At 40.3% G+C, this 25,622-nt stretch overlaps 1 protein-coding gene across 1 annotated transcript; it reads left to right on the top strand.

Annotated features, from left to right (window-relative positions):
• Window positions 1-22,139, top strand: SLC25A30 (solute carrier family 25, member 30). Its single transcript, XM_008571125.1, has 10 exons — window positions 1-61; window positions 6,381-6,502; window positions 7,955-8,102; window positions 11,189-11,283; window positions 13,885-13,970; window positions 15,661-15,756; window positions 16,502-16,626; window positions 17,336-17,474; window positions 18,435-18,515; window positions 19,492-22,139. Exons 2-10 carry the CDS (start codon window positions 6,433-6,435, stop codon window positions 19,531-19,533), a joined length of 882 nt encoding a protein of 293 aa, XP_008569347.1. The 5' UTR covers window positions 1-61; window positions 6,381-6,432; the 3' UTR covers window positions 19,534-22,139.
• The last annotated feature ends 3,483 nt before the right edge of the window (window positions 22,140-25,622 follow it).

Genomic DNA, 25,622 nt, shown 5'->3' with positions numbered 1-25,622 from the left:
TGCGGGCTCTGGCTCTGGTCGCAGCTGGACGTGGGTTGGTGGAGGTGAGGGTCGCTGCCCGGTAAGTGTCTGCGGCCTCCTCTCTCCCGGAGCCCGGAGCTGGGAACGTCATTGTGACTGCGGTCTCCGGAGGGCCCCGATGCGGCCGGGCATATTCAGGGTTGCCGGTACTCTCGGGTTCGCGTGCAGGGCGGGCTCGGTGGGGCGCGAGGTTCCGGGGACGGGGACTGGGCCCCGCTCCTCCGGCTGCTGCAGCTGCCTTGGGTCGGGCCTCTTCCGCAGGAACCACTGTTGGCGGTGTGGGGTGGTTCCTGTTCCGCGTCGTTAAGACCCGAGTGTGAAGCCGGTTCTGGCATCCCGCGCTCGCCCCCGGCTCCGCGGTCTGTTCCTCCTGCCTCTGCGTTCCTCCCCCTCGTGGGTTCATTCAGACCGCAGCCCCAGCGCCGGCGAGCTTCGGACTGCACTTTGAATCGCTCGTAGAACTTGTCAGGTTGGCTCACATTTGTGAGGACGGGTCAAATGACTTTGCTCAGGCAGTTAATGTAGCTCTGGGTTTTAGGACCTTAGTAGGTGTAATTTCATGTAAAGCAGTGGTAATGATCAGCATTATTATTCCTGCGTAAAGAATAGCAGAACAGTGTAGGAACTGGCCTGCACATTCTAGGTTTGTCCTACTGGTGTAGTGAGAAAGTTGAAAAGCATGAATTCTGGTTTTGGTTTTGCTCCTGCCACGTTTTGTGACCATGGGCTCAGTTAATTCATGTGTCTCATGAAATGGAATATGATTTCTAAGATTCCTTTTAAACCCCACGTTTCGTAAGTCTGGTGAGCTTATTTTTCGTTCTGCACCTTTAAAAAGAATAGGACATAGGAAAAGTTCATGAAAGGGCAGTCCGGCAGGGAGAAGATTTATGTGAACTCAGAAGTTTAGAGACTGGGATTACCGTTTAAGACTGCAGACTGAAAAGGGAAAACACCAAGTGAAGTGGAAATTATGAAGAATTAATTATATCAGAAACTTAGGAAGCTTTCAGAAGTACCAGGAGCAAGTACTATGTTTAGTTACTTCTCTTTACAGCTGTTCAAATGAGGTCAGGAGAAAATAAATATTGAGTAACCATGTAAGAGAAAATGTAATTGATAGGATGTTGAACTTAGCATATATCTTTTTTTTTTTTTTTTTCCCCTTTCTTTTTGGCGGCTGGCCGGTACAGGGATCGAACCCTGGACCTTGGTGTTATCAGCACCAACTCTCAGTTATTTACCAACTGAACTAATAGGTCTGCTCCCGTTGGCATGTATCTTAAGGGTAGAAAGAATCCTTTGGAACTCTTAATTTGTATAGACATTTCTATTCAGAAAACACTTTTTTAAATGGAAAGTTTTGTATTTGCCCTGAAGAAAAATCCTACATTTATTCTGAATGTGTAGAATTCCTGACCTTCTCACCCACCAATATTTTTTAACAACCTTTGGAAGACAGCGTTTGGCTGTAGCTCATAGAAGAAAGATCACCTGATCCTTCAGAGAGACTTAGTTTGAATACTCTGTGCTGTGACTAGGGAAAGTCACTTTTCTTCTCTGAGGCTGTTTGCTCAGTTGTGAAATGTGGATAATAATATCTATTTCATAGGGTTATGATGATTAAATAAAATCCTTTGTGTGGAAAATGTATAGCAATTCCTGATGTCAGGTATTCTTAACAACTATTGTTAAGTGTTGTGTTCGTAATGCAGCAAAGAGAAGTGGTCACTGGGTTTTAGTCTGGCTTCTGAGAGTGTGGCCAAAAGAGCTCAAAATGCGAAGTGATTTACAACCACTGCCTGACCCTGGAATTTCTGCAAAGTTGTAATCCGTTCCCTGGATCTCGGGCTGAAATGCTGCCCAGATACTATGGACTGTTAAGGACACATCGATCTCTGAATGTCTTGGCAGTTCAGTAGATAGAGTTGGGATTTTTCCAGAAAAACTGTATTTTGAAGTTAAGGAATGTATGTGAGGCAAGCTTCTCCAAAAAGAGCTCAAAAACAAAGAAACGGGTTAGTTTCCTGAACAGAGACATCAGCCCAAGGTAACTGAAGCCCTGTCACAGCTTGCTGTGGCCAGTATAGCTTAGTGCGCATATGCTTGCCTGTTCCAGTCTTAACTAGAGCCTTTTCTTGTTTGGGTGTTTATTCTACTACTGAGGCATTCTGGTTGTTTATGTAAGTCAAATTGTTCTTTCCTGTACTCAGCGAACATTAACTTGGGAAGGCACAATATTCTTAACTGCTCAGGGATCTAGTCCTATCATTTGGAAAGGAAAAGGGAAGGGCCGAAAAGATTTTATCCTCCTACTAGCTCACCTTTAAAAACTGTTTTTGGTGGTACATCTGAATAGGAATTAATGGGTATGTGATCCATCCACGTGTTTCAAAACTACTAGGAAGCAATTCCACAACAATTTTGAGCTTTAGCTGAGTATTTGCTTATGAGTATTAACCCAGAACTTCTGGGTTTTAATTTAACTAACTAAAAACTTAATATCAAAACCATTAGAGGAAAAAGCCAAATCATATTAAAACCAAACTAGCAAAACAAATAAAAGTAGTGGCAGACTACTAGAAAATCAATTAGTAAGATGGCTTGGGGTTATATGACAAAGTAATTAAAACATTTTTTAAAATTGGAGATCAATTATAATCTCATTTCCGATAAATTTTTGCTGACATTTTGGAGGATATCTTGTGTGTGCATCTCCACATCCTTACATACATATATATTCATTGTAGAAAAAAATCCCTACTAAATAAGATTAAAAGGAAGAACCAACTGGAATGTCACCGAAAATTAACTACTTAAAACAAGAACTTAGGTGATTACAGTGTTCATGGCATGAATTGGCCATCATTTACTTAATTCACTGATTTTTTAGTAAAAACACAAGATACTTGGACTGTGTTCCCGAGAGCTTCATTCAGTAGGTGGGGTCCTGGTTTCTATACCTTTTTAAAATTTAATTTCTTACTTAACATCCAGATTTTTTTTTTTGTATTGAAACATATTGATTATACATGTTTGTGGGGTACAGAGTTATATTTCAATACATGTATACAATGTGTGATGATCATATCAAGATCATTAGTGTATTCATCATTGCAAAACTAAATCATTTCTTTGTGATGAGGACATTTGATCTCCTCTTTTCTAGCCATTTGATAACATGCAGTAAATTATTGTTAATTATAGATGCCTCATTCAACTATACACCAATAAAACTTGTTTTTCCTATCAAGTTATTTTGTGTTCATTAACCAACCTATCATATATCCCCTTTCCCTTCCCCTTGGTTTCTAAACTTTTAAGACGTTCTGCAGCCAGGTTAAGAACTACTAATAAGGAGTCCTGTGTTCCATACAGGTGTTTGATGTATATATAGTCTCACACCCCCCAAAATAAGTATCTTATTGGAGGTGGAGGGAATGGGGGCAACTGCTTAGTGGTTTCCTTTTGGAGTGATGAATACATTTTGGAACTAGATAGAGTGATGGTTGCACAACATAGTGAATGTATTAAGTGCCATGGAATTGTTCACTCTGAAATGGTTTGTTGTGTGTTATATGAATTTCACTTTAATAAAAAACCCTGGGGGCTGACCAGTTAGCTCAGTTGGTTACAATGCAGTGGTGATAACACCAAGGTCAAGGGTTCAGATCCCTGTACTGGCCAGCCACCAAAAAAAAAACAAAAACAAAAAATAAAACCTAAAAAAAAATCATATGAACACTATAATTGTATACTATTTGTTGGAAAAATAATTGCTGTTTAGATTGACTAACTAAGTTCTGAATATTATATTTTCTCTTAAGATTTTTCAATTAAATTACACACATTTTTATTGTTTATAAGATGTGTACCCTATCAGCATTACCTTATTTATTCTGCTTAGTAATATTTTCTCCTTAATTAAAATTGACAGAATATCTTAGATCATCACAAGCTCCTTGTGGATTTTTAATTTTGTTTATTTTTGGCGACTGGCTGGTATAGAGATCAAACCCTGGACCCTGGTGTTATCAGCACTAGTAATCGAGCTAACCGGCCAACCCGATACTTTATTTTTAAGATGCTTTTACCTTTGTGATAGTGTACAGCCTCAGTCATTGCAGAAAGAACACTTGGGGTTGGAGGCCCAGTTCTGCCCCCATCAACTGTGTGGCCTTAGGCAAAACATCTTGGTGAGATTGGGCTTCATAGTTTGTGGGAATGGTAATATTTGTTCTATCCAAAACTTGTTGAGGGGATCCACAGATCATTTATATAGAACATTTTGTTAGTTACAGCACTTCCACATGTCCCTGTTAAGTAGTTATTGTTTTGCTTTTTAACTTGGAATCAGCAAAATCTGAGAATGGTTGAGGAAGTTAGTACGGCGTATAAATGAATTACTGGATTTATTATTGTTATTGTTATTATTATTATTATTATTTTTGGCAGTTGTCCAGTATGGGGATATTATTATTATGTTTTAGCCTGTAGTGGGGAGTGTAATGGATTTATTATTAATGTATTCTTATAGTCTGTAACTTAGTGTTAATTATTATATGAGTTCTGACTTTAGTAAGGCTAAGAATTAGTTAAGTACAGGTATTATTAAATATTTTCAAGAATAACAGGGAGATGAGAGGAGTTTTTGGAGCAGGGCTTGCTCTTTGGTACTGAAATACATAAGAACATATGATGATTTTCAAGTTCCATGCTTCGAGAGTCTTCTTCCTTACTCATTTGTAATTACTCTGAATTTGGTTAATATCCATAAATGAGGAACAACTATTGGTGGATTTATTTATTTATTTTTATTATTATTTTTCTTCCTTTTTGTCTTTTTTCGTGACCGGCAACGGATCGCAACCCTCAGTGTCGCACCCGTACCGGACCGGGACCAGCAACGGGATCGCAACCCTTGGTGTTGCTCCTGCACCTCGCTCAGCCAGTGAGCGGCCGGTCTGTATGTAGGATCCGAACCCTCGGCGGGAGCGCCGCCGCGCTTCCCAAGCGGCGCACTGTAGCAGTGCGCCACCAGGCCAGCCCCTGGTAGATTTATTTAAGGTCCTCTTTGGATTCCTTATGTTTTCTCTTAGCTTTAGCAAGCTCCTTGGCCTTGTTGAGAACTGACATTCTAGGCAGTCGGGATTTGTGGTAGGCCTCTCTTGAAAAAAGTAAACTTGGGAAATTCCTAAGTACATGTGAATTAAAAACATTGGGCATATTGCTTGTCAGTCATATTGCTTCTAGTTTATACTCATGATGTTAACAGCTGGGAGCAGCCTGGCATGAAGGAAGGGGGCAGACTGCCTCCTAGGGAAGCTCCTTTTAACCTCTGAGTCTATGTTTATTCCTCACCACCACCCTCATTATAGCAGCCAACACGATCAATTATGGGGGAGAGCCCATACTAAGCTGAATAAAATGCCTCACTTTAGGCCTATCTTGGGGATTAAATATTATATATATGTATTTATTTTTTTTATAAAAAAAATGCACTAGTGCACCTGAGGAATGTGATGCCTTCCTGTGGGGACTCACTAAGACAGTGGCAATGAGTAGCAGATATTCATTGGGCGAAGAAGAACAGATTTAAGATAAAAATAGTCTCCATTGTACGGGGCTGAATACATGCACACACATCAAGGTATCAGCATAGTGGATTACTTCTTGAGGTCTGAGTGAATATTCAGGCACCTGATAAAGTAAAATTTGCTTTATCATTTTGCTGATCATTTTGCTGACTTGGAGTTTAGGAGATAGGGATGCTTTGCTTTATTAAGGCCAGGCTCCCCTGGGAAACTGTTGCAGGAGGATTTCAATGATCGCACCTGTATTAGTCCATTTCTTTTGCTTATAACAAAATATCAGGAACTGGGTAATTTGTAAGAAAACAAAATGTATTGCTTACAGTTTCTGAGGCTGGGAAGTCCAAAGTCCAGAAAACACATCTGGTGAGGGTCTTCCTTGCTGGTGCCTTTGCAACACAGGCTATGACATTGTGAAATGGTGGAAGCAGAGACAGTGCTCCTCATGTGCTCTCCTTTTAAAGCTCTCAGCACCATGCCCATGACCATCATTAATCTATCCAACTTATTACTCAGTGAATGGATCAATGCATTCACTAGGCATAGTCCTCACAGTCCAATCACCTCTTCAAGGCCCCACCTTTCAATTACCTAATAGGATTTCCCACTCTCTTTACACTGTCACAGTGGGGGTTAAGTTTTGGGGGGACATCAATCCACAGCAGCACCTGACAGAGTTCTCCAAATAAAACCCAAAGAAAGAGTTTAGAGAAGAAACTGCCTGTGTGAGAAATCAACGACTTTGAAATGTCTTCCTTTTGTGTCCAGGAAAAGCCCTGTGGGAGGCGATGTTTCCATAAATCAAAGGAGGAGGGACAGCATGAGCATGTCAGCTGTCAACTGGAAGCCATTTGTGTATGGGGGCCTGGCCTCCATCACGGCCGAGTGCGGTAAGGAGCCAGGGTACTGGAGGAGCTTTGGTATTTGATGTGAAGGTTGTTCAGGTGCAGCATGTGAGCTTATGAAACACTCACCTCAGTATTCTAAAATGACTCATTTTGGTATGTTTTTAAGACAAAATTGTCATTTTGGCTATTTATTATCAGTTTAGGGTTCAGAATTCATGGGGAGAAAGTTGAGCCTATTGACCAGACCAAAAGTTTTATGAGCCATTTTTGGATTGCATCTGTCCCTATTTTACTTGTCCCTCCCCCCACTTTGCCACTGTTAACGCATTTGGCTGGAGGGAGGTTTGAGAAGCTCAGGGGTCTTTCCCGAGCCACCTTAGATTGATTCACTCTGATTATTCAGTCACTTTCTAATTATGCACATCATCCATGTCCTACTTGTGACTTCCTCATCAGTTGGGTTCCACATCAGATCCTGTTTGTTCCTGTTTCTTTGTTCCCTGGAATCATTCATTCCACAAATATTGGTTGAGCAGCTGCTGAGTGCCCGGTGCTGGGCTGGACATGTCATTGCTTCCAGGGCTCAGTCGCTGCTGTCCTAGGACAGACGCTGCCCCTAAGGAACTGGTGAGGACCAGGGCCGAGGGGTGAGCACATTCACCACCCACCGGCTTAGGTCCTCTGTGCAGGTCGAAGGGGGCTTTCCCATTGACACAATGGATCGAGGTTACTTACTGTCTGAGGATGGGTTTTATAAGTTTGGGTGGACTATTTGTTAGGTACTATATTAAACATATTTACCTGCATTATCAGATTTAATTTTAGACTATAAAACACTCCTTCCTAATTGAGAAACTCCTTTAGAAAATGAATTTTTTATTTTTCTGCATTCACATTGGAACCTATTTTTAGCCTTCACATACATACAGAGTAGCAATTTATGTTTTTTTTTTTTTTCCTTTTTTCATGTCTGGCAATGGACCGCAACCCTCAGTGTCGCGCTCGTACCGGACCGGGACCGGCAACGGGATCGCAACCCTCGGTGCTGCGCCCACCCCTCACTCAGCCAGTGAGCGGGAACCGGTCTGTATGTGGGATCTGAACCCTCAGCGGGAGCGCCGCCGCGCTCCCAAGCGGTGCACTGTAGCAGTGCGCCACCGGGCCGGCCCCAGCAATTTATGTTTTTAAATGGATTTCTTGTGTGTATAGATCATTCTATGTGTCTACTTTCTACAGCAACAACAGCTTCCTCAAATCCTATGTAGAGTAAGATGGGCATACATAAAAATATAAAGAATATAAAAAAAGGAAAATACATTTATGCATTTTGTAATTAATATTTTGGTTCCTAAATTGTTTTATAAATAAAGATTGCAGAGTACCTGCCATTTCTTAATTCACATTATACTCTGAATGTTTTTTCAGTAATATATCACTATGCATTCTTTGTGGAATTTCTTTCAAGTGAAACATGCCTTTCTTTAAAATTTTAAGGTACATTTCCAATTGATTTAACCAAGACACGGCTCCAGATTCAAGGCCAGACGAATGATGCAAAGTTTAAAGAAATTAGGTATCGAGGAATGTTGCACGCATTAGTGAGGATAGGCAGAGAAGAAGGGCTGAGAGCCCTGTATTCGGGGTGAGTAGAACTTTGTACGTTTATGTTTCACTGTTGACCCTTTCAAATGGGTAGACTTAAGGCTAAGACTTCACAGAAAGTAAAAGTTTGAAGTATATTTGAAAAGAACTATTAGCATGGTAGATTCTTCACTTTTAACTTCAACTTTATTTTCCGAATATATATTTTAAGTAGCAAATGTTTTGGTGAAACTATGTTTTTATTATATTCAAGAGCAGGTATATAAAAATTACTTCTGTTTTAAAACATCCTGTTATTCAGTTTTATGTTCTTTGAAAATAGCCGTTTCCCTTAGCTCTTCTGAATTGTTGAGGTTTTTGCTGCAATGAGAATGATGTAGCATGGGTTAGAGGTGCAGGGAGCTAGTTTTCACTCATTCAACATTTAACAAACAGTGTGCTATAGGTGCTGGGTAGGAAAGTGCAGAAGAGAAGGCCCTGCCCACATCAGTCAGAGTCCCTGCAGGAGACAGAATTCACTCAGGTGGTTTGAATGAAGAGACTTAAATGAAGAGACTATTGAGGGGTTAAGGGAATACATGAGGATAGATATTGAGGTACCTAGAAAGTGAGAAATTGTTAACAACCCTAGACTACAGGGGCAAGGGCAGGCATAGTGTTACTGGAGCCCAGGGGAGCTGGGGCCTTGAAGGAGAGACAGCAGCCACGGTATTGTCGAGGGATGCTTTGGTAGTGCCCAGGGAGGGAAGAAGTCCTCTACTTCTTTCTCCGTACTCCCCCCTCATACTGGCTGAACCCACCTGGAGGTCGGCTGTCAGGGGAGCCTCTCAGGGCACAGAGAAGGGTGAGAATGGATCTGGGAAGACAGATGGGGATCAGTAGCAGCACAGTGTCCTTAAGGAGCTATGGTTTAGTGGGGCTGCAGACGTGTAAACAGGGAATTACAATGGAGTCTGATAAGTACTAGAGTTGGGTAGAGAGAGGGCCTCAGTTTCACTATCACTGTTTAGTCCAGGAGGCACTGGACCAGATCTTGAAGGATCGAGAAGAGACAGCCGGGTGAAGTTAGAGGGGAACTGTATTCATACAGAGCCAGTAGTCTGTGCAAGAGAGCATGGTACTTCTTGGAACTGTGAGTAACTCAGCATGGATGTGCTGTGGAAGTTGGAGCTGGAGTCAGGACTTGGACGGCTTCACGTCACGCTAAACATCTTGATTTTATCCAGTACACTACAGGTCTCAAACTGGTGGCCACAGCCCCTCCATGGACCCACCAGTCCCTGAAGATTTTTATTTTTAATACTTTAAAATACTTAAAAAATGAGAAATTGCACATAAAAATCTGGAATTTCATCTTCTCAAGAAAAATCAGTATTGGGCCCAGATTCATTCACTTATGACAGTAGTTGCTGGGGTTAAGAATACTTTCCCCTGTTTATAAAACTTCTGACACTCACATAGTGTATGTGTGTGCAGCTGGATCCATCTGCTTCATTTACTTGCGGCATTTGCCTGGTACCTGTACCATTTGAGTTTGCTATGCCTGTGGCAGACAGAAGCCATTGAAGGGTTTTAAGTAGGAGGACTGACATGATCAGGTTTCCACTGTAAAACCTGCCTGCCTGCCATGGGGAGAAAGATCTGAGTGGGTGACACTAGAAGCAGGGCTGTCATGTAGAAAGCAGAGATGACGAGGATCTGAATTGAGGTATTGGTCTTGGGATGGAGAGAAAGAGAGGGTGTAAGATCTATAGTATCTGTGACCTCATATATGAGGTCCCCATATATGAGGGGGGTAGTGGGGAACAAGCAGACAACACTAAGGTCTTGATTTCTGGTTTCAGCCAATGTGTAGCTAGAGGTTCCATTCCCTGGTCTAGGAAACAGAAGAGGAGAGCTGATTAGAAAAGGAAGATAATTAGTTTAGTGTGAGACACTTGATCTGGAGGTATATGTAGGACATCTAAACTGAGAATCTAGGAAGCAGTTTGAAATGTGTCTTTGGATCAGTGTTGGAAGCATGAATTTAGTAGCAGTCAGTCCATAGTTGTTGAAGTCCTAGGAGTAGATGAGCTTACCCAGGGAGAGTATGGAGTAAGGAGAGAAGCAGCATAGGATAGAATCCTGGGGAACCCCAGAGGACACAGGTAGGATGCTGCAGAGAAAAGAAAAGAAGAGGAAGAGGGTGACATTACAGCAGATAGGGGAGGAGACAGCTACAAGTAGGACAAAGGGGCAGACAGTAGCAAATATTGCAAAATGTTTATATGAGATACCACTTGAAAAGCATCAGGGGTTTTTCTGTTTTGTTTTTTTTTTTTGGTGGCTGGCAGATATGGGGATCTGACCTTGATGTTATAAGGCTGTGCTCTAAGGTTTGTGTTTTTTGGCAGCTGGCGGGTATGGGGATCCAAACCTTGCTTTTATCAGCACCATGTTCTCCCAAGTGAGTTAACCAGCCAGCCCGGCATCGTTTAATTTAGCATCAAAGATGTCAGTTGGTGACCTTGCACCTTTGTGAGGGGAGTTTTGAGGGAGAGGATAGAGGGAACCCAGGTTGCAATTCAGGAAGGAAGTGGGATTTGCAGTGAGAGCTGGGAGTGTGAATGCTGCAGGGTGGTTGTGGGTGGGAAGGATAATTGCAAGGGTGTATAGGATGGAGGAAGCTTGGCTTGTTTTTCCTGATACTGTCTTGAGCTTGTTTCAGTATCATGGTGGGAAGGAAGACTTTTAGGGAGAGGAAATAACTGGAACAGGGCCCCCGAGGAGGTAGGAGATGAGCTCCAGAGCACAGCCGAAGAATTACAGATGCTTACGGTATGCCTAGTTGTCCAGGTGCTTTGTACTGAGGAAGGAAAGCTCTCCTTGCATTTTAACGTGAATGGGAGAGCGAACTCCATGTTCACTTTACATTTTCGGTGAGGATAAATATGAGGGGCTGAGCTTTTACTTAGTGAACTAATAATTTGCACAAATTTAACTGAACCCACCTATATTTTTGCTGGATTTTGAATTTTAAGAAATCCGTTTTAGTGTTATTTTGGAAGGCACTCTGCATGTGGGTCTTCCAGAGGATTTTAAGTGATTTTTAGATTGCTTTTGTCCCTTTGTGCATTGGTTTAACAGGATTGCTCCTGCCATGTTACGCCAGGCTTCCTATGGCACCATCAAGATAGGCACGTACCAGAGCTTGAAGCGATTATTCGTTGAATGCCCAGAAGGTGAGTGGGGAATCTGTTTTCCACCGTGGACCAGAGGTGGGTTATCTTTTTATTCAACTGGTTTTGGAGCAGATTTTCTTCAGCTTATTTTTGACTTTACTGCTAAAGAGAACTGAGTATAAAGTCTAAATGAATTGTGCTTAAAGCAAATGGGTTATCAGCTGAATTGAGGGGAATAACACTTAAAAGGAGTAATCTCTGCACACATTTTAATTAGTTTTCCTCATCTCCACAATGCCTGGACTAGAGGATATGTTGTTACTATTCTATCCAAGTTAACATTTTCTAAAATCATATTAATTATCACCTATCTTTCAGGAAAGCAGTGGATATATTTCTTAGCATTAAGAACTCTGAGTTCTGATATTCTATGGCTGGTTAGTTCTGTCTTTGTTTTAACCCACAGAACTTTCTATCACTTTTTTGTAATGGGATGTGCACTAGTCACTGCTATATGAGTGGTGAATGGAAGCTAAAATGCTTTGAAAGTACTTCAGTGTATTTCAAACTAAATACATATGATGTACTTTAAAACGTTCCATGCCAAATAAATCTCCATGTTATTTCATAGCAATGTATCTTTTTTATTCTGCTAATGTATATACCTTCTCTCAGTTATGGTGGTCTGAATTCATACACAAAAGTGAATTGGTAGATGGTTACTTTGCATGATGTTTCACATGCCTTTTTACATATCAAGAAATTTTGCTAAGCAAATCCATTTAGCCAGCAAAATTCCTAATCCTTTTAAAATTACTTGATTCATAAGGCATAAATTTCTTTATCTTACCCCCCCCCCGACTTTTTTTTAGAGGAGAGAGTATTACGAAGGAAGGAGGGAAAAGCATCATAAACATCATAGAAAAGTAAGATAAAAACTAAAAAGTGTCCAATGGCAATGAGTTTATTCTTGTAGTCATAGTAAGTGGCACAAAAAAGGCCTCCCTCAGGAATGAATCAGTCAGTAGCTTTTAACCTTGGTTGTGCATTAGAATAAGCTGGGTTACTCTTTTAAACATCAGGATGCCCAAGCCATACCCTGACCAGTTAAATCTAAATCTCTGGGCTTAGGATACAGACATCAGTGTTTTTTAAAGCTCTGCGGGTGATTTCAATGCGCAGCCAAGCTTGGAACTACGGGTGTTAAGTAAATCCATACACTCCATAGTACCTGGTACAATTGTTTAAATGGGTTTCTACCTTACCTATTAGCTTCTTTAGTATGTATGTACTGAGTCTTAACGTTTGTAACCTCAAGCTGTTATATATAATAGGGGCTCAAAACTTTCCATTGTATGAATGAATACTATGTATTCTTTCAAGGGGGGGGGACGGAATAACGAAGGAATAACAACCCATAATTAGAAAATGCTATCCATCATTAACAGGCAAGAATTGCTAAAAACAAATTAGTTTTGTGTATTATGGATAATGAAACCTAACCCGAGTCTCAGCATTTATTATAAATTGCCCTTGGCAATTTATGTGACTTCCATTCAGAACAAACAATCTAATTCACATGGTAATTGAGACCAAACAAATTATATTAGAAAAAAACCTGAGACAAAGTCAAGAGAAAGCATGAAACAATGTGGTATGAAACTTGCTCACCTGAGTTATGAGTATTAAAATGCATTTACAGTTATAAAGTACTTAGGACAGCTTTAGCACAGGGTGAGTACTATCGTAGCACCTTCCTGAAATATTGTTAGCAGAATATAGCTCTAGAATTGGAAAAAATTGGTCCCTTATGCACATACCGACTGCACAAAATGGTAAAGTTATTTTACAGCTTCTTTCTTTTTGCGAAGAAATGCTTAAAACTTTCTTGCATAGAGGTGTGGTTGACCCTGTTAATTTATCAGCATTTATATTGGGAAAAATGTAGGTCAGTAATGCAGATGTGTTAGCAGAGAAGATATAGTGAGAACCAACTCGATGACTTTACAGCGTCAGTACCGTTGGTTGAGACATGGACAGTCCATGTTTGTAACTAAGAGAAAGTTTGGCGTCACTCACAGCACGTGGCTTAAACTAAGAGGAAATGGTCAGAAAGGAGAAAGGTCAAGGTCTCGTGGGAGGGAGGGCGGAGACAGTGCGTCTCACTTGTAGTTTCCTGGGCCAGTCTTTGTTCTTCACCGACTTCTCCTAATTCTTCTCGTTGGTCACCTCCGGCGACTTTTCTTCCCAAGCTTCTGTCGCCTGCTTTTACCCCAGGGTTGGGAGTCCAGGCGTGGGGACACCGCAGGCTGGGCAGTAAGTGGCTCCGCCTGCTGTGGGTGTGGCGGGAGGGCGACGCCCCCGGGAAGCCCCGCCCTCCTGTCCTGCCTCGCGCCCTGAGGCCCCTCTTCTTGGGTTTAACACTTGCTTAAGAGAGAGCGCTGCAGCCACGCGTCCCTGTGGGGACTGACGCCAGCCCTGCGGGCCCCCCCCCGGCGTCCGTCCTGGTCCCCGCGCGGCTCCCAGCCAGGCTCGGGCCCCCGCCCCCCAAATATATCTTAAGGTGAACAGGTAGCATGTAAATGAGTTACAACTATGTTTGAGTTTCTCACAGGAAGAACTCTGTGTATGAAAAGTCAAATGAGATGTGTTTGTTTGCAGATGAAACCCTACCGATGAATGTCGTGTGTGGAGTTCTGTCTGGAGTCATATCCTCATCCATTGCTAATCCAACTGATGTTCTGAAAGTAAGCTGTGCTATCTGTGTCTCATAGGCACGTTTCACATTTTCTTATTGAGAATAACATTCAGTTAATGAGAACTTGTGAAAATATCCTACACTGCGTATATGTAAATCTGTTTATAATTTATGCCGCAAAGACTCTAACTTTTAAAAATCCAGTAGGTGGATTTCCCACTGGTACAGACAAGCTCAAAGTAGAGCTACCTCATTTTGGAGACAAGGTTTTTGGTGACTGAGCGGAAAAAAAAAATTAGGCTTGGGTGCATTTGATTTCTTTTTTCATTGAAAATCTCCCTTGTTTTATTGGTTCATAAAAAATAGATGGGCTGCAAGTTTTACACAAATCTAGGCTGCTCATTATTGACTTTCTGAACACATTTTCTTATTTGTTAATTTTATTTCAGAAAATACAAGTGAAAATATTTATTTACCACAATTAGATATAACACATTAGATGACCTTACTGAGAATGGTAGGGCTATGGCCTCTTTAAATTTTTTTTTTTGTAATAAGGCAAGTAAATAACTAAATAAAATAAAAATTATGCATGAGTTACATTTTGAACCCTCTCAGGGCGTTCTTCCCTACCCCCCCCTCCATTATTAAACTAGTATTCTATGCCTCTACCTTGTACAGTTGGTGTACTACATGTTTAGTGTCCAAAAATGAGTAAGACAAGGACCCTGCTCTCAGAGAACCTTCAATCTAATAGCAGATTCTGACAAGCACCAAAATTGTATGCAGTGTGTTCGGTACACTACAGTTTGACATGCACTATAGTGAAGGTACCACGTATGTGAAGAAATACAAGGCTCTTTTGCCATAGGTTTATCCTATGCTGGGACAAGAGAGCTACAGAAAAATATCCATACTCTGATCAATTTCTTATGTGTATCTCAGGGCTTATGGGAAGGCAGTTTCTGTATCTTGGTTTATTTTCCGATGTTAGTGTGGCAATAACCGTTCCCTTCAGAATGTATCAGTAATGTATTTGCTCCTTATACAAAAATAAGGTATCAATTTTTAGTGAGAAATCCTTTTTCATTCTCAGCAATGCAAAGAGCTACATCAAACACTATATTTATGTTGGAATCTTGGTCATGTGGGTTCCATGGCCTTTGTGAAGTTGACTAGTAAGTTCAAGTGTAACAGTGTAACGGGCATCATGTGGCTGTCTCATGGCCAGCTCACCCGCATACCTTTTGGTTCAGCTGGTTGGAAATAGTGGTGGCTTGGAGGAGCAACTAATTTAAGAACTATGCTTGCCTATGCTCAGTGCTGCCAAGTACACCAATAATAATTATTAATTATATTAAATCTTTAGAATCAACATCATTTCATCTCTTTCCTACATGGTAACCAATAGAATAGGATATTTTCTATCCTTCTCAAAAGACTTTTTTAAAAATATTAATTTCTTTTTTGAAACTTAATGGGTTGCTCTACGTAGGACTCTCTGGACTTTACTAGATGCTTTTTGGAGAGTTCAGAGTTTCTAAGCACCAATCTTATTATTTTATATTATATTTTAGTCTACTGAAGACATTTTAAAGTAGCATCATAGTAATATTTATATTGCACTTTTTTCTGTTAATGGTTATTAAGCAGCAGATTGAATTATTTTCTGAGGCATACATTGGTTGGGGGGGATGTGCTAATTTCCTTCTCATGTTGGTCTTTAAAATAATCTCTAGATTCGGATGCAAGCACAGAGCAACACCATTCAAGGAGGAATGATAGGCAACTTCATTAACATTTACCAGCAAGAGGGGACAAGAGGACTGTGGAAGGTAAGCTTGAGGAACAGATCCAACTGATTTACTTAGTTCTTACCTTTTTTCCTTTTTTCGAATCTATTTTATTTCCATCACTTTATTTTAATCCAAGTGACATAACGAAGTAAGGGAAGAGCAGTGGCATCTTTTTCTCTTGAAAATATCTTCTTTAATTTTTCTCTCTGCAAAATGGAAACATAAGGAATATGTCATGATTTTAAAGTATCTTTAAAATGATTCTTAAGTAGTTCTGTGAAGGTTGAGCACGTTTTTTTTGTTTGAGTGATTTTTTTTTTCCTATTAATTCTTATGGAGAAGGTTTCTAGGTTACAGTTCCACTGGGTGTTTTGAGCTCTATGGTTTCATGGTTCTTAAGTGAAGTCTGTGTTATTTATCAGGCAAGCGCTGATGTGGAGTGTTATTTCCTAGTATTCCAGTGACTCGTCAGTTCATAGAATAGACCCTAAAGGTCATCCAGTGTGATTCCTTGCTATGTACAAGGGAACTGGAGGCTCTAAGAGGTGACTTGTCCTGGCAAGGTCTGGCCCAAGGTTGTACAGTTAGTGCCAGAATCAGAAATAGATTTCAGGGCTTTCGAGTCCTGGCCCTGTGGTTTGTTCCTCTGTGTCACTCTACATTTCTACCCACCAGCAGGAAAACGTGAAAATTGGTTGTAGTTTGTGGAGTAGAACCTTTGCACATTTGCAAGGCTTGTTCTATGGAGGGATTCTGAATCATTTTTATTAATATTTTTACCCAGGGTGTATCCCTTACGGCTCAGAGGGCCGCCATTGTTGTTGGCGTGGAGCTGCCAGTCTATGACATCACCAAGAAGCATCTGATTCTCTCGGGCTTGATGGGAGACACTGTCTGTACCCACTTCCTGTATGTTTATGGATTTTAAAAAATTAATATTTTAGATATGCATGAGTTTAGAGTGGAAATTTGATATAAATTATAGATATTTTAAAGAAAGTTTATTGTAAAAGTAGTATATTCTGTTTGAAAGATTATAATACAGAAGTGAAGCAGGACAAAGTAAATGTCTTTATCCATTTACATAGGTAGCTATCATTAAGAGTTGCATGTATACCTTACGGTCATTTTCTATATGTATGCAAATATGTCTACAGAGGTATACACTGCATGTACTTTATTAAAATTTAACAATATATTCTAAATATGTCAGTACATACAGACTTCATTTATTTTTATTAGCTGCAGATTATCACTTTGTATAGATATATCATAATTTATTTAATACATTGTTGGGGTGGGATAATTTTGCTCCTAAGGGGACATTTGGTAATATGTGAAGGCTGTTCTGATGATCATGACTAGGGGGAGTACTGCTAGCATCTAGTGGGTATAGACTAGGGATACAGCTAAACACATTGTGCACAGGGCAGGCCTCCACAACAAAGAATGATCCAGTCCAAATGCTTAGTAGTGCTGAGGTTGAGAAACCTTGCCCTGAGTTAATTGATACCAAGTGTGGTCTCTGGTGGGAAGAGGCTGTTTCCTGCCTTTGATAGTGGTTGTTGTGGCTCAGTGGTGGTTAACTTTGTTTTTTCCAATGGTATCTTCTTCACAGCTCAAGCTTCACCTGTGGCCTGGCGGGGGCCCTGGCCTCCAACCCTGTTGATGTTGTGAGAACACGTATGATGAATCAGAGAGTCCTTCGGGATGGCAGCTGCTCTGGCTACACAGGTACCCTGGATTGCTTGTTACAGGTGAGAATGAATGTCTGTCTGTGCAGGGTGGTGAATTAGATATTTTTTTGGCCTAAGAAGTAACTAAATTATGAGACCTATTAAAACTGAGATGAGTGTTGCTCTAACGCCTTGGGGTGTACATATGGTACATATTTTTTTTGCCACACTGAGGTTAACTTTTATAAATACAAAATCTAGATGTGTATTTAGAAAGGAAGGTTCATTTTCTTTATGCCTCCACTGTGCTGTGAAGGGGGAGAAAATAGTAATATTTTCCATGGTCATAGTAGAACTGTGTCTTCTTCTAAAATATGCCTTTTTCCTATAGAGTTAAAGTGGAATGAATGTTTCTCATTCAGACATCTCTCTCAAAGGAACACATCAATTTTATTGTGATTCTCAGCTTGAGTAATTGGGCCTATCGTTCATGAGTGAATGAAAGTTTTCAGCTGTCTCCCCTACTAGATTGCCAGCAGCCAAAGATGAGACCACTGTTGTGGTTCCCGTTCTCTGGCATGATGCTAGCACACCCTGCGCTTCAAGTATTGCCTTAATGAAGCAAAAAATACTTGTGATTTTTATCCACTCAGCAACTTAGGAAGTAGTGGTGCTCTGAACAATACCTTTACCACCATTGCCTCTTTGTTTCTGACCTATTTAGGAGCCCAAATGGCATGGAAGCAAAAGACCCTAATTGGAATTAAATCTGATTTCTTATTCATTTAACTACTGTTCATCTGGTTTGTGTGGGGTTCATTTAGCCCTTTGTGTGGGGTTCTCTGGCAAGGAACTTTAGTCTTTCACCTATGCAGAAGCCTTTAAAAAACAAAGAGAGACAGATGGCAAAGATTTCTTGGATAATTCTTCCAAACAGGATTTTGTTTTTAAGAAAAATAGATCAGTGTGGCCACTAATTATTAATGCATTTGATGTAATTGGAAAATTATAAATTTACTTTTTTTTTTTCCATTTTAACAGACATGGAAGAATGAAGGGTTTTTTGCTCTATATAAAGGGTTTTGGCCAAATTGGTTGAGACTTGGTCCTTGGAATATCATCGTATCCTTTTCCGTTGCAGTAGATACTAAAATAGATGTGCTAGAGAATATTGTCTGTATAGACAATCATGTTATTAATCACAATTTAAAAGTAGGTTATATTCCTTTGAGTTCCACTGCTTCTAAGAAATAATTACTCGGTTGCTTTTTAGGAAATATAAAGTGTCTATGCTAGTAGACACAATGGATCTTAGTTTAATGATGGTGTTATTGAGGTCAGCCACCAAAAAAAAAAAAAAAGTAATAATAATTATGGTGTTATGAAAAGGTAATGATATCAATAAAAATTTTTAGTCAGACTCTATTTTAGAAGCTGAGAGTATTTATGATTTCAGAGAGAGACAAGGATTGATTTTGTTCCCTAGCCACCTTTGAGAAGGATGTCATTGGCAACAGTGTCCTGGAATGCCTTTTTAGAGAGTGCCTGAAGTGAAGAGGAATCGTCTCTGGAATTGTTTGGCTGATCAGGAGTATTCCTGTGTGCCGAAGTGGGAGGTGGGAAGTGCCCAGCAGTTCATTAGACATGTAAGGGCAGAATTATGAAATCGGAATGTTGGTTTTTCCCATCCTCTTGGTTCTCTTTATCTGCTCCTCCCTCCAGAGGAAGGATTCTTAGTGGAAGCCCTTGAGGAGAGCTTCCCAGGGCTTGCTAACTGTCTCTCTCACACATACAAGTTAATTGTTACAGAAAGACTTCCCACCACATAGTCACGAAAGCTAATAGTATGGATGTCATCTAGGAAGAGGCTGATGTGAGGGGATGTAAATGTCTCAGCTGTGATCTTTTTGTTCCCAGCTGACCTCGAGAAGGCAGATGGGGAGATGTTTGGGGGGGTTAAGGATGGATCCGTCATATTTAATTGTGTCCATAGCATGGGTCTGCATTTATTAGTAGGTGTGCTCTTTGTAAATCTGTTTTTATGCATTGGAGTTGTTAAGGTGGCCTTTTCTTTGTCAGCCTTAACCCATAACTACAGTTCTTTGTGACATATGAGCAGTTGAAGAAATTGGATCTGTGACAAGTCAAGGCTGTGTGAGTCACCCCTCTGGAAATACTAACTTCCGAAGTAGTAAAGCTTCCTGTGTTTCACTCTGCTTCTCACTGCTTGGCTCATCGCAGACTGTGGGATGTGAACAACAGACGGAGACTGGGTTAGTTCTGATTGCTGTGGGTCGGCCTTGGACGTTCTTCATCAGACATTTAATGACATAAACTAACATCCAAACACTAGTCCTTACCATTGAAGTGCCATTCAACATCAAAGATAATATATGAAATGCATGTTTCTTGCTAAAGAAAACTTGCAAGAAAACCAGAAACTGTGAAACTGTTTTCTTCAGGGGGGGAGTAGCTCCTGATGCGTCTCAGCTCACAGCTGGGAATATCAGACTGCTCTAAAGAAGCTCATTGGAACTGTGGAATGGCACCTCCAAGAGAGTATTATTATTCCTGAACTTCTGGGAGCTTTTGTGTGTTGTCACCTGAAGAAATTTCATGTGTGGAGACCTGGACTTTCCAACCCCAGGTATAAACAGTGTGAGAAATAGATTCTCGAAGTATTGCACTGTTCTATAACTTCCTATTTTGGCAGAATCTTTCACTTATAATAAGTGATTTTAAGCCTTTGAAGACTTGACCTTTGTGAGGGATTGTTACAACATATTAATATCTAAATTCATGATGGTGGTGTATGTTGGCTTTGAAGGTTGCAAGGTCTGTGTTGGTGGAAGGTGTTTTCAGGAAGTTTGTGTTCTGTCTTAGGTAATGTTAGTAATTTGTTCTATGATTTAGCAAAGTTTATTATTTCTCAGTCTGTAAAGTGGGGATAACATCTATTGACGTCAAGGTTCAAATATAGAAAAAATATTAGCTGCTGCTACTTTCAGGGTAAGTTTATTTACCTCATACTTTTTACAGCTCTAATCCCTCAGTAAACAGTCTGTGTATGTAGAAGAGGGTCATTATCATGGGCTTCTCGCATTAATTATGAGTGAGCCCTTTGTTAAAGGCCTTGTTAAAGAAACAACACAAATTAAGGTTCTAATACATTTTCCTTAGCAAAATGTTGCTGGTGGATTGGAAGAGCTGATTTTTCCAGATTTCCCGTTTTTACTTTAATTTGAGTAATATTTATCGAAATATTTCCTGTCTTTGACTTCCAGATTAGTTTGGATGGAAAGTACTTGCTTGAAATTTTAAAAATGAGTTCTTTATTGCATCTGTTTATCTAGTTTCTGATAAGAGGTATATATTTTCCTTTTTTGTTTTCTTCTAAAGACAAGCTCATTCTCCCTCTTCTTTCTCATCCTTATCGTATTCTTTTTCAAAACAAAAGGTGATCTGAGAGCCCCAGAACTTTACCCTTCTAGAAAGCAGTCCCAGGAAAAAGAATATATTTACTTGGGTCCCTTCAGTTCTGCCCCTTGAGGACAACATTAAATACATACTAACTGGGGCACCAAGGCAGACCACTCCTCCAATATATGTGGGACAAATTCCCTGAGTTTCCTTCCTCAGTTGAGACAAAATAGAAGGAATGCAGGTTTTTCTTGGGGATCTGGCAGTTTTCCTTCCAGCTATTTTCACCTTGCTTGCTTTATTAATGTTTCCTTTGAAAAAGATTTTGTGAAGCAAAATTTTATTTCCGAAAGTTGGGGCTAAGATAAAGTCATTAAAAAGAGAGGAAGAAAGGAGGGGGTGCAGGGAGCGTGGCGTTTAAGCGTTTATTGCTGAAAGGCTGACATGAGAGATCACCTCACCCTGGCCGTCTCCAGGTGGCAGTAGAGGACCCTGGAGCTCATTCAGGCCTCGCTCCTGGGACTGAAGCAAAACATTCCGTTAATGTGATAGACTTTATCTATAGAGAGGCTTTCACTTTTGAGTTTTTTGAGTTTAAAGGATTGCTTTTTTTGAACCACTTTTTTTTAAATGTAGAAAACATTTTTTAGAGTGTGTATGATTTTTAAAACAGTAGAAGCATGTTCATTTTGAAGACCACATAAAGAGTGAATGTCAGACAGTATTCATTATTGTCAATTTATTCAAATTATGGACATATGCATACCAGGATGAAAAGAGATTCAAACCTCACTGTAAAGCTTAAGCACCTTTTAAGAAAAAAATACAGTATTTCTTCAGTTTAGATTTATTAAGTGCCTTATAGAACAGGACCTAACTTGCTTTTTTTCTTAACCTGATTTTTCTGTTTCCTGGAAGAGCCAGTGCAGTTGAAACTTCTAACCAAGAAACAACTTAAGGAATTGGGAGACTTGGTCCCCTTGTTCTCAGTGGTGTGGCCACAAAGCCCTCCCCCGGCCTTTGGATATTGCTTAAATGTGGCAAAAGGATTTCTGGTTTTTATAACCAAGTTGAAGAAGTGTTTTTTTGTTTGTTTGCTTGCTTATGGGTTTGTGTAATTATCAGTTCTAAATATCACTGATTCATAATATAAAAATGGCTCCTGTTCATATTTATTCATGTGCGAGAAATAGTATACGTTATATAAAGAGTATAAATTTTTCATAAGCCTTTATATTGCAAGCTCTTTATTTAAACATTGTTGGAATATGTGGCATAAACCTTATTTCATTTATTTAATAAAACGGAGTAATATAATGATAAAAATGATTTGTGATTATTTCAGATAAATAAAAACATTTAAACAAAGGCAAACTCCAGAGAATCCAGAAGGCTGCAGTAGAAATAGTGTTTGTGAAAGTAGCTACAGACACTTCTCTCTGCACAGAGAAGTTATCGCGATCATCTTACTCATTGCCCGATGTCTGTGTGACACCCTGTTCCAACCTCCCTACTACATGAAATACCCTGCAGCTCAGTAGAGGTCAGTGAACTTGTTTCGAGGGCTGGGTTCACTTGTTTCAAGGCAACCTAGGTATTCACAGCATCAGTGTGATGACATCAGTGTTGTGAACTGTCACATTCCCTCAGTCCTTCAATGTTGGGTGCTGTGAGAGTCAGGAGCTGGGATCTTTGGTCAGCTGTGGACCAGGCAGGGACACTTGGCTGGCAGGAAAGCAGTGAACTAAATGTGAACTTGGTTTATTAATTTTTTTACTGAAAAGTATTCTCTAGGTTCCTATATTACCTGTCATCTTAATATTTGAATTAAACATGGTGGTTTATTAAAAATCTAGAATTAAACACCGAGATCAAGGGTTTGGATCCCTGTGCCGGCCAGCCACCAAAAAACAAAAACAAAAAAAATGAAACTATAATTTAGACTTTTTTTTTTGTGTCTGGGCATATTTTAATACAAAGAGAATTACAACCTATGTACCACTTTTAATCCTACATTTTTACCTCAATGTCTCATTATTCTTTCAATGTTATGAAATAGTCCTAAAACCATTACTTTCAGTAGCATTTTTGATAATTATCTCTTTCTTTGTCAGTGTCCCCAGAGGTCCCTGTCCTCTAGACGGCTAGATCTATGTCTTATCTTTTTCTTGAGAGCATTAGCTCAGTGCCCAGCACACAGTGAGTGCTCATTATGGCTCAGCGCCCGTACCGGACCGGGACCGGCAACGGGATCGCAACCCTCAGTGCCGCGCTTGCACCTCACTCAGCCAGTGAGCGGGAACCGGTCTGTATGTGGGATCCGAACCCTCGGCGGGAGCGCCACCGCGCTTCCCAAGCGGCGCACTGTAGCAGTGCACCACCGGGCCGGCCCTAATTTAGACTTTTTTTTTGTTGTTGTTAACAGACATTATTTTTTAGAGTAGTTTTAGATTCACAGCAAAATTGAGTGGAAGGTGCAGAGATTTCCCATATCCCTTGCCCACCACCCTCACACGTAGCCTTCCCCGTTATCATCATCCCCCAGCAGAGTGGTACACGTGTTATACCCCATGAATCTACTTTGACACACCATTATTACCCAGAGTCCATAGTTTACATTAGGCTTCATTCTTGGAGCTGTACATTCTATGGGTTATGACACATGTAAAATGATATATAGTTTCACTGCCCTAAAGGACATAGACTTATTGTCTACGTTCTCCTACCTAAGGGATTGAGTGACATACCCTTACATGGTCGACTACATATGAAGGTCAGTGAGAACACATGGCTCTGGTATGTCTCAAATACCTGCAACAGTGGAACTCTCACTTGGGTGATGGCACATGTTAGATGCATTTGGCTTTAAATTCAGGATACATTTTTTTTTTAACTAGCAGCTGGGAAAATGTGACAGGGTAAATTTTTGGTGGATTATAAGTAGATCCATTCTGTAGCAAAGCGCAGGGGTCTACAGGACAAAGGCAGTATATAAATCTATTTCTAGAAAGCTTGTTGCAAATAATGGGACCAAAAGTACCAAGAGAAAAAAACTGGAAACAACCTATATGTCTATAAGTAGGCCCTGCTTAACTAAATGATGGTCCATCCATACAAAAGCCTACCATGTAGTTCATGAGAAGAATAGGTTAGATCTCAGCCTGCTGAGATTTCTTTGTAGTCAAAGAAATCAGAACTTTTCTCAGCTAGTGTTCAGTTCAGACTGACATGAAATTTTAAAAAATTTGTTAAATATGTGTAACACAAAGTTTACCATCTTAACTATTTTTTTTTTTTTTTTTTTTTGGCGCTGGCCAGTACAGGGATCCGAACCCCATGTCAACCATTTTTAAAATGTTCATTTCTGTGGCATTAAGTATATTCACATTGTTCTGAAATCATCACCACCATCCATCTCCAGAATTTTTTTGAGCTGGGTGGTTTTGAGTGGATCTTAGTCCTTAATTCATTTAGCGGTGTGCGTCCTTGTGGCCCTGCGACAGGTCCAATCTGGAAGATAAGAGCCTGAACTTGGATCTGAATACTTTGAATTTTTCATACTTGTGAGAGGTTCTCACAATTCCCTGAACTGATCTAGAAAGAGAAACTGCCATATGTCAAGCAAATATTTTTTATTCAACCAGTCTGTTCCCTGGGTTTCTTTCTGATCATTTCATATAAGGAATAAAGCCAAATACCAAAATTAGTGGTTGCTGTTTAGATCTCTCTAAAGTGCTATGCCCAAGTATTCCTTTATCATAAACAACGCAAGGCTTCGCTAAACACAATACAGAGTGGTCCAATACACAGTTGCTTTTGAGTTCTGTAATACTGGTGACTGCAGGCAAGCAATTCAGGAAAAGTTTGCCCACCATGCCGCAACTGTAACTATTTCCATGCTGCAGATCCTACAACTGGGGCAGGAACAGTGGCGTGCTGGAGATGGTTCAGCAGTGTGGGAGAGCAGATTGCCAAATTTTCAGGAATTTCATGAGCTGGTTGTTTCAGACATTATTAAAAATTAATAAACTTACAGCTAAATACGTTATATTAAAGAGAATAAATACCTAAAGTTTACCACTTCCTTATTATTTTGTCTAGTGTCTGTGCTGTCGAGGTTATTTCTGTCTGTTGTATCTGTGTGGTAGAAATGCTATACAGCATAATGATGTGCTAGTGCATATCTTCCCAACTCCATACTGAGTGATGTCTTGACATTGGCCAGGATGGGAGTACTTACACTGTAGATACTGACAAATGCTACAAATCGGGGCTTTTGTTTTGTTTTGTTTTGTTTTTGCCCTTGAGAGCTGCTTGTTAAACATTTACCAGTGCACCATTCAGCACTGGGTGGGAGGAAAGACAGAGCCATGTAGAATATTCTCTGAATTTAGTCACTTATCCCTGGTGGGAGCATGCCTCATATTGAAACAGAGTAAGACTAGGCCTGTGAACCAAACTGACTCCATTTTCCCTGCAGAGGACACTTTGTTACTTTTCCATTCCTCAGTCATGAGACCCCTCAGAACAAATAATAACCCCATGGGCTGCCCTGAAAAAATAGACTGAGATAAGAGAGGAAACAGATATTTACTGAGTTACAAAACCCCTCACTAAGGCTTGTTTACTATAAATGTAAAAGTTACAGATTAACCTTAAGTAAGACCCCTTTAAGAATTCCCACCTGCGCACAAAGCACCAAGGTGACTGCTACAATGTCCCTCCTGGGGTGACAATGATGAAGACCATTGCCTACGGGGCATGAGCCCAAGACGCAACCAGGAAGAACAGAAGGGACCACCTCCAGTG

This window comes from Galeopterus variegatus, unplaced genomic scaffold, assembly GCF_000696425.1.
Source record: "Galeopterus variegatus unplaced genomic scaffold, G_variegatus-3.0.2 Scaffold662, whole genome shotgun sequence".
NCBI lineage: Eukaryota > Metazoa > Chordata > Mammalia > Dermoptera > Cynocephalidae > Galeopterus > Galeopterus variegatus.
The sequence above is the reverse complement of the archived record's forward strand: the minus strand, read 5'-3'. Positions and strand labels throughout refer to the sequence as shown.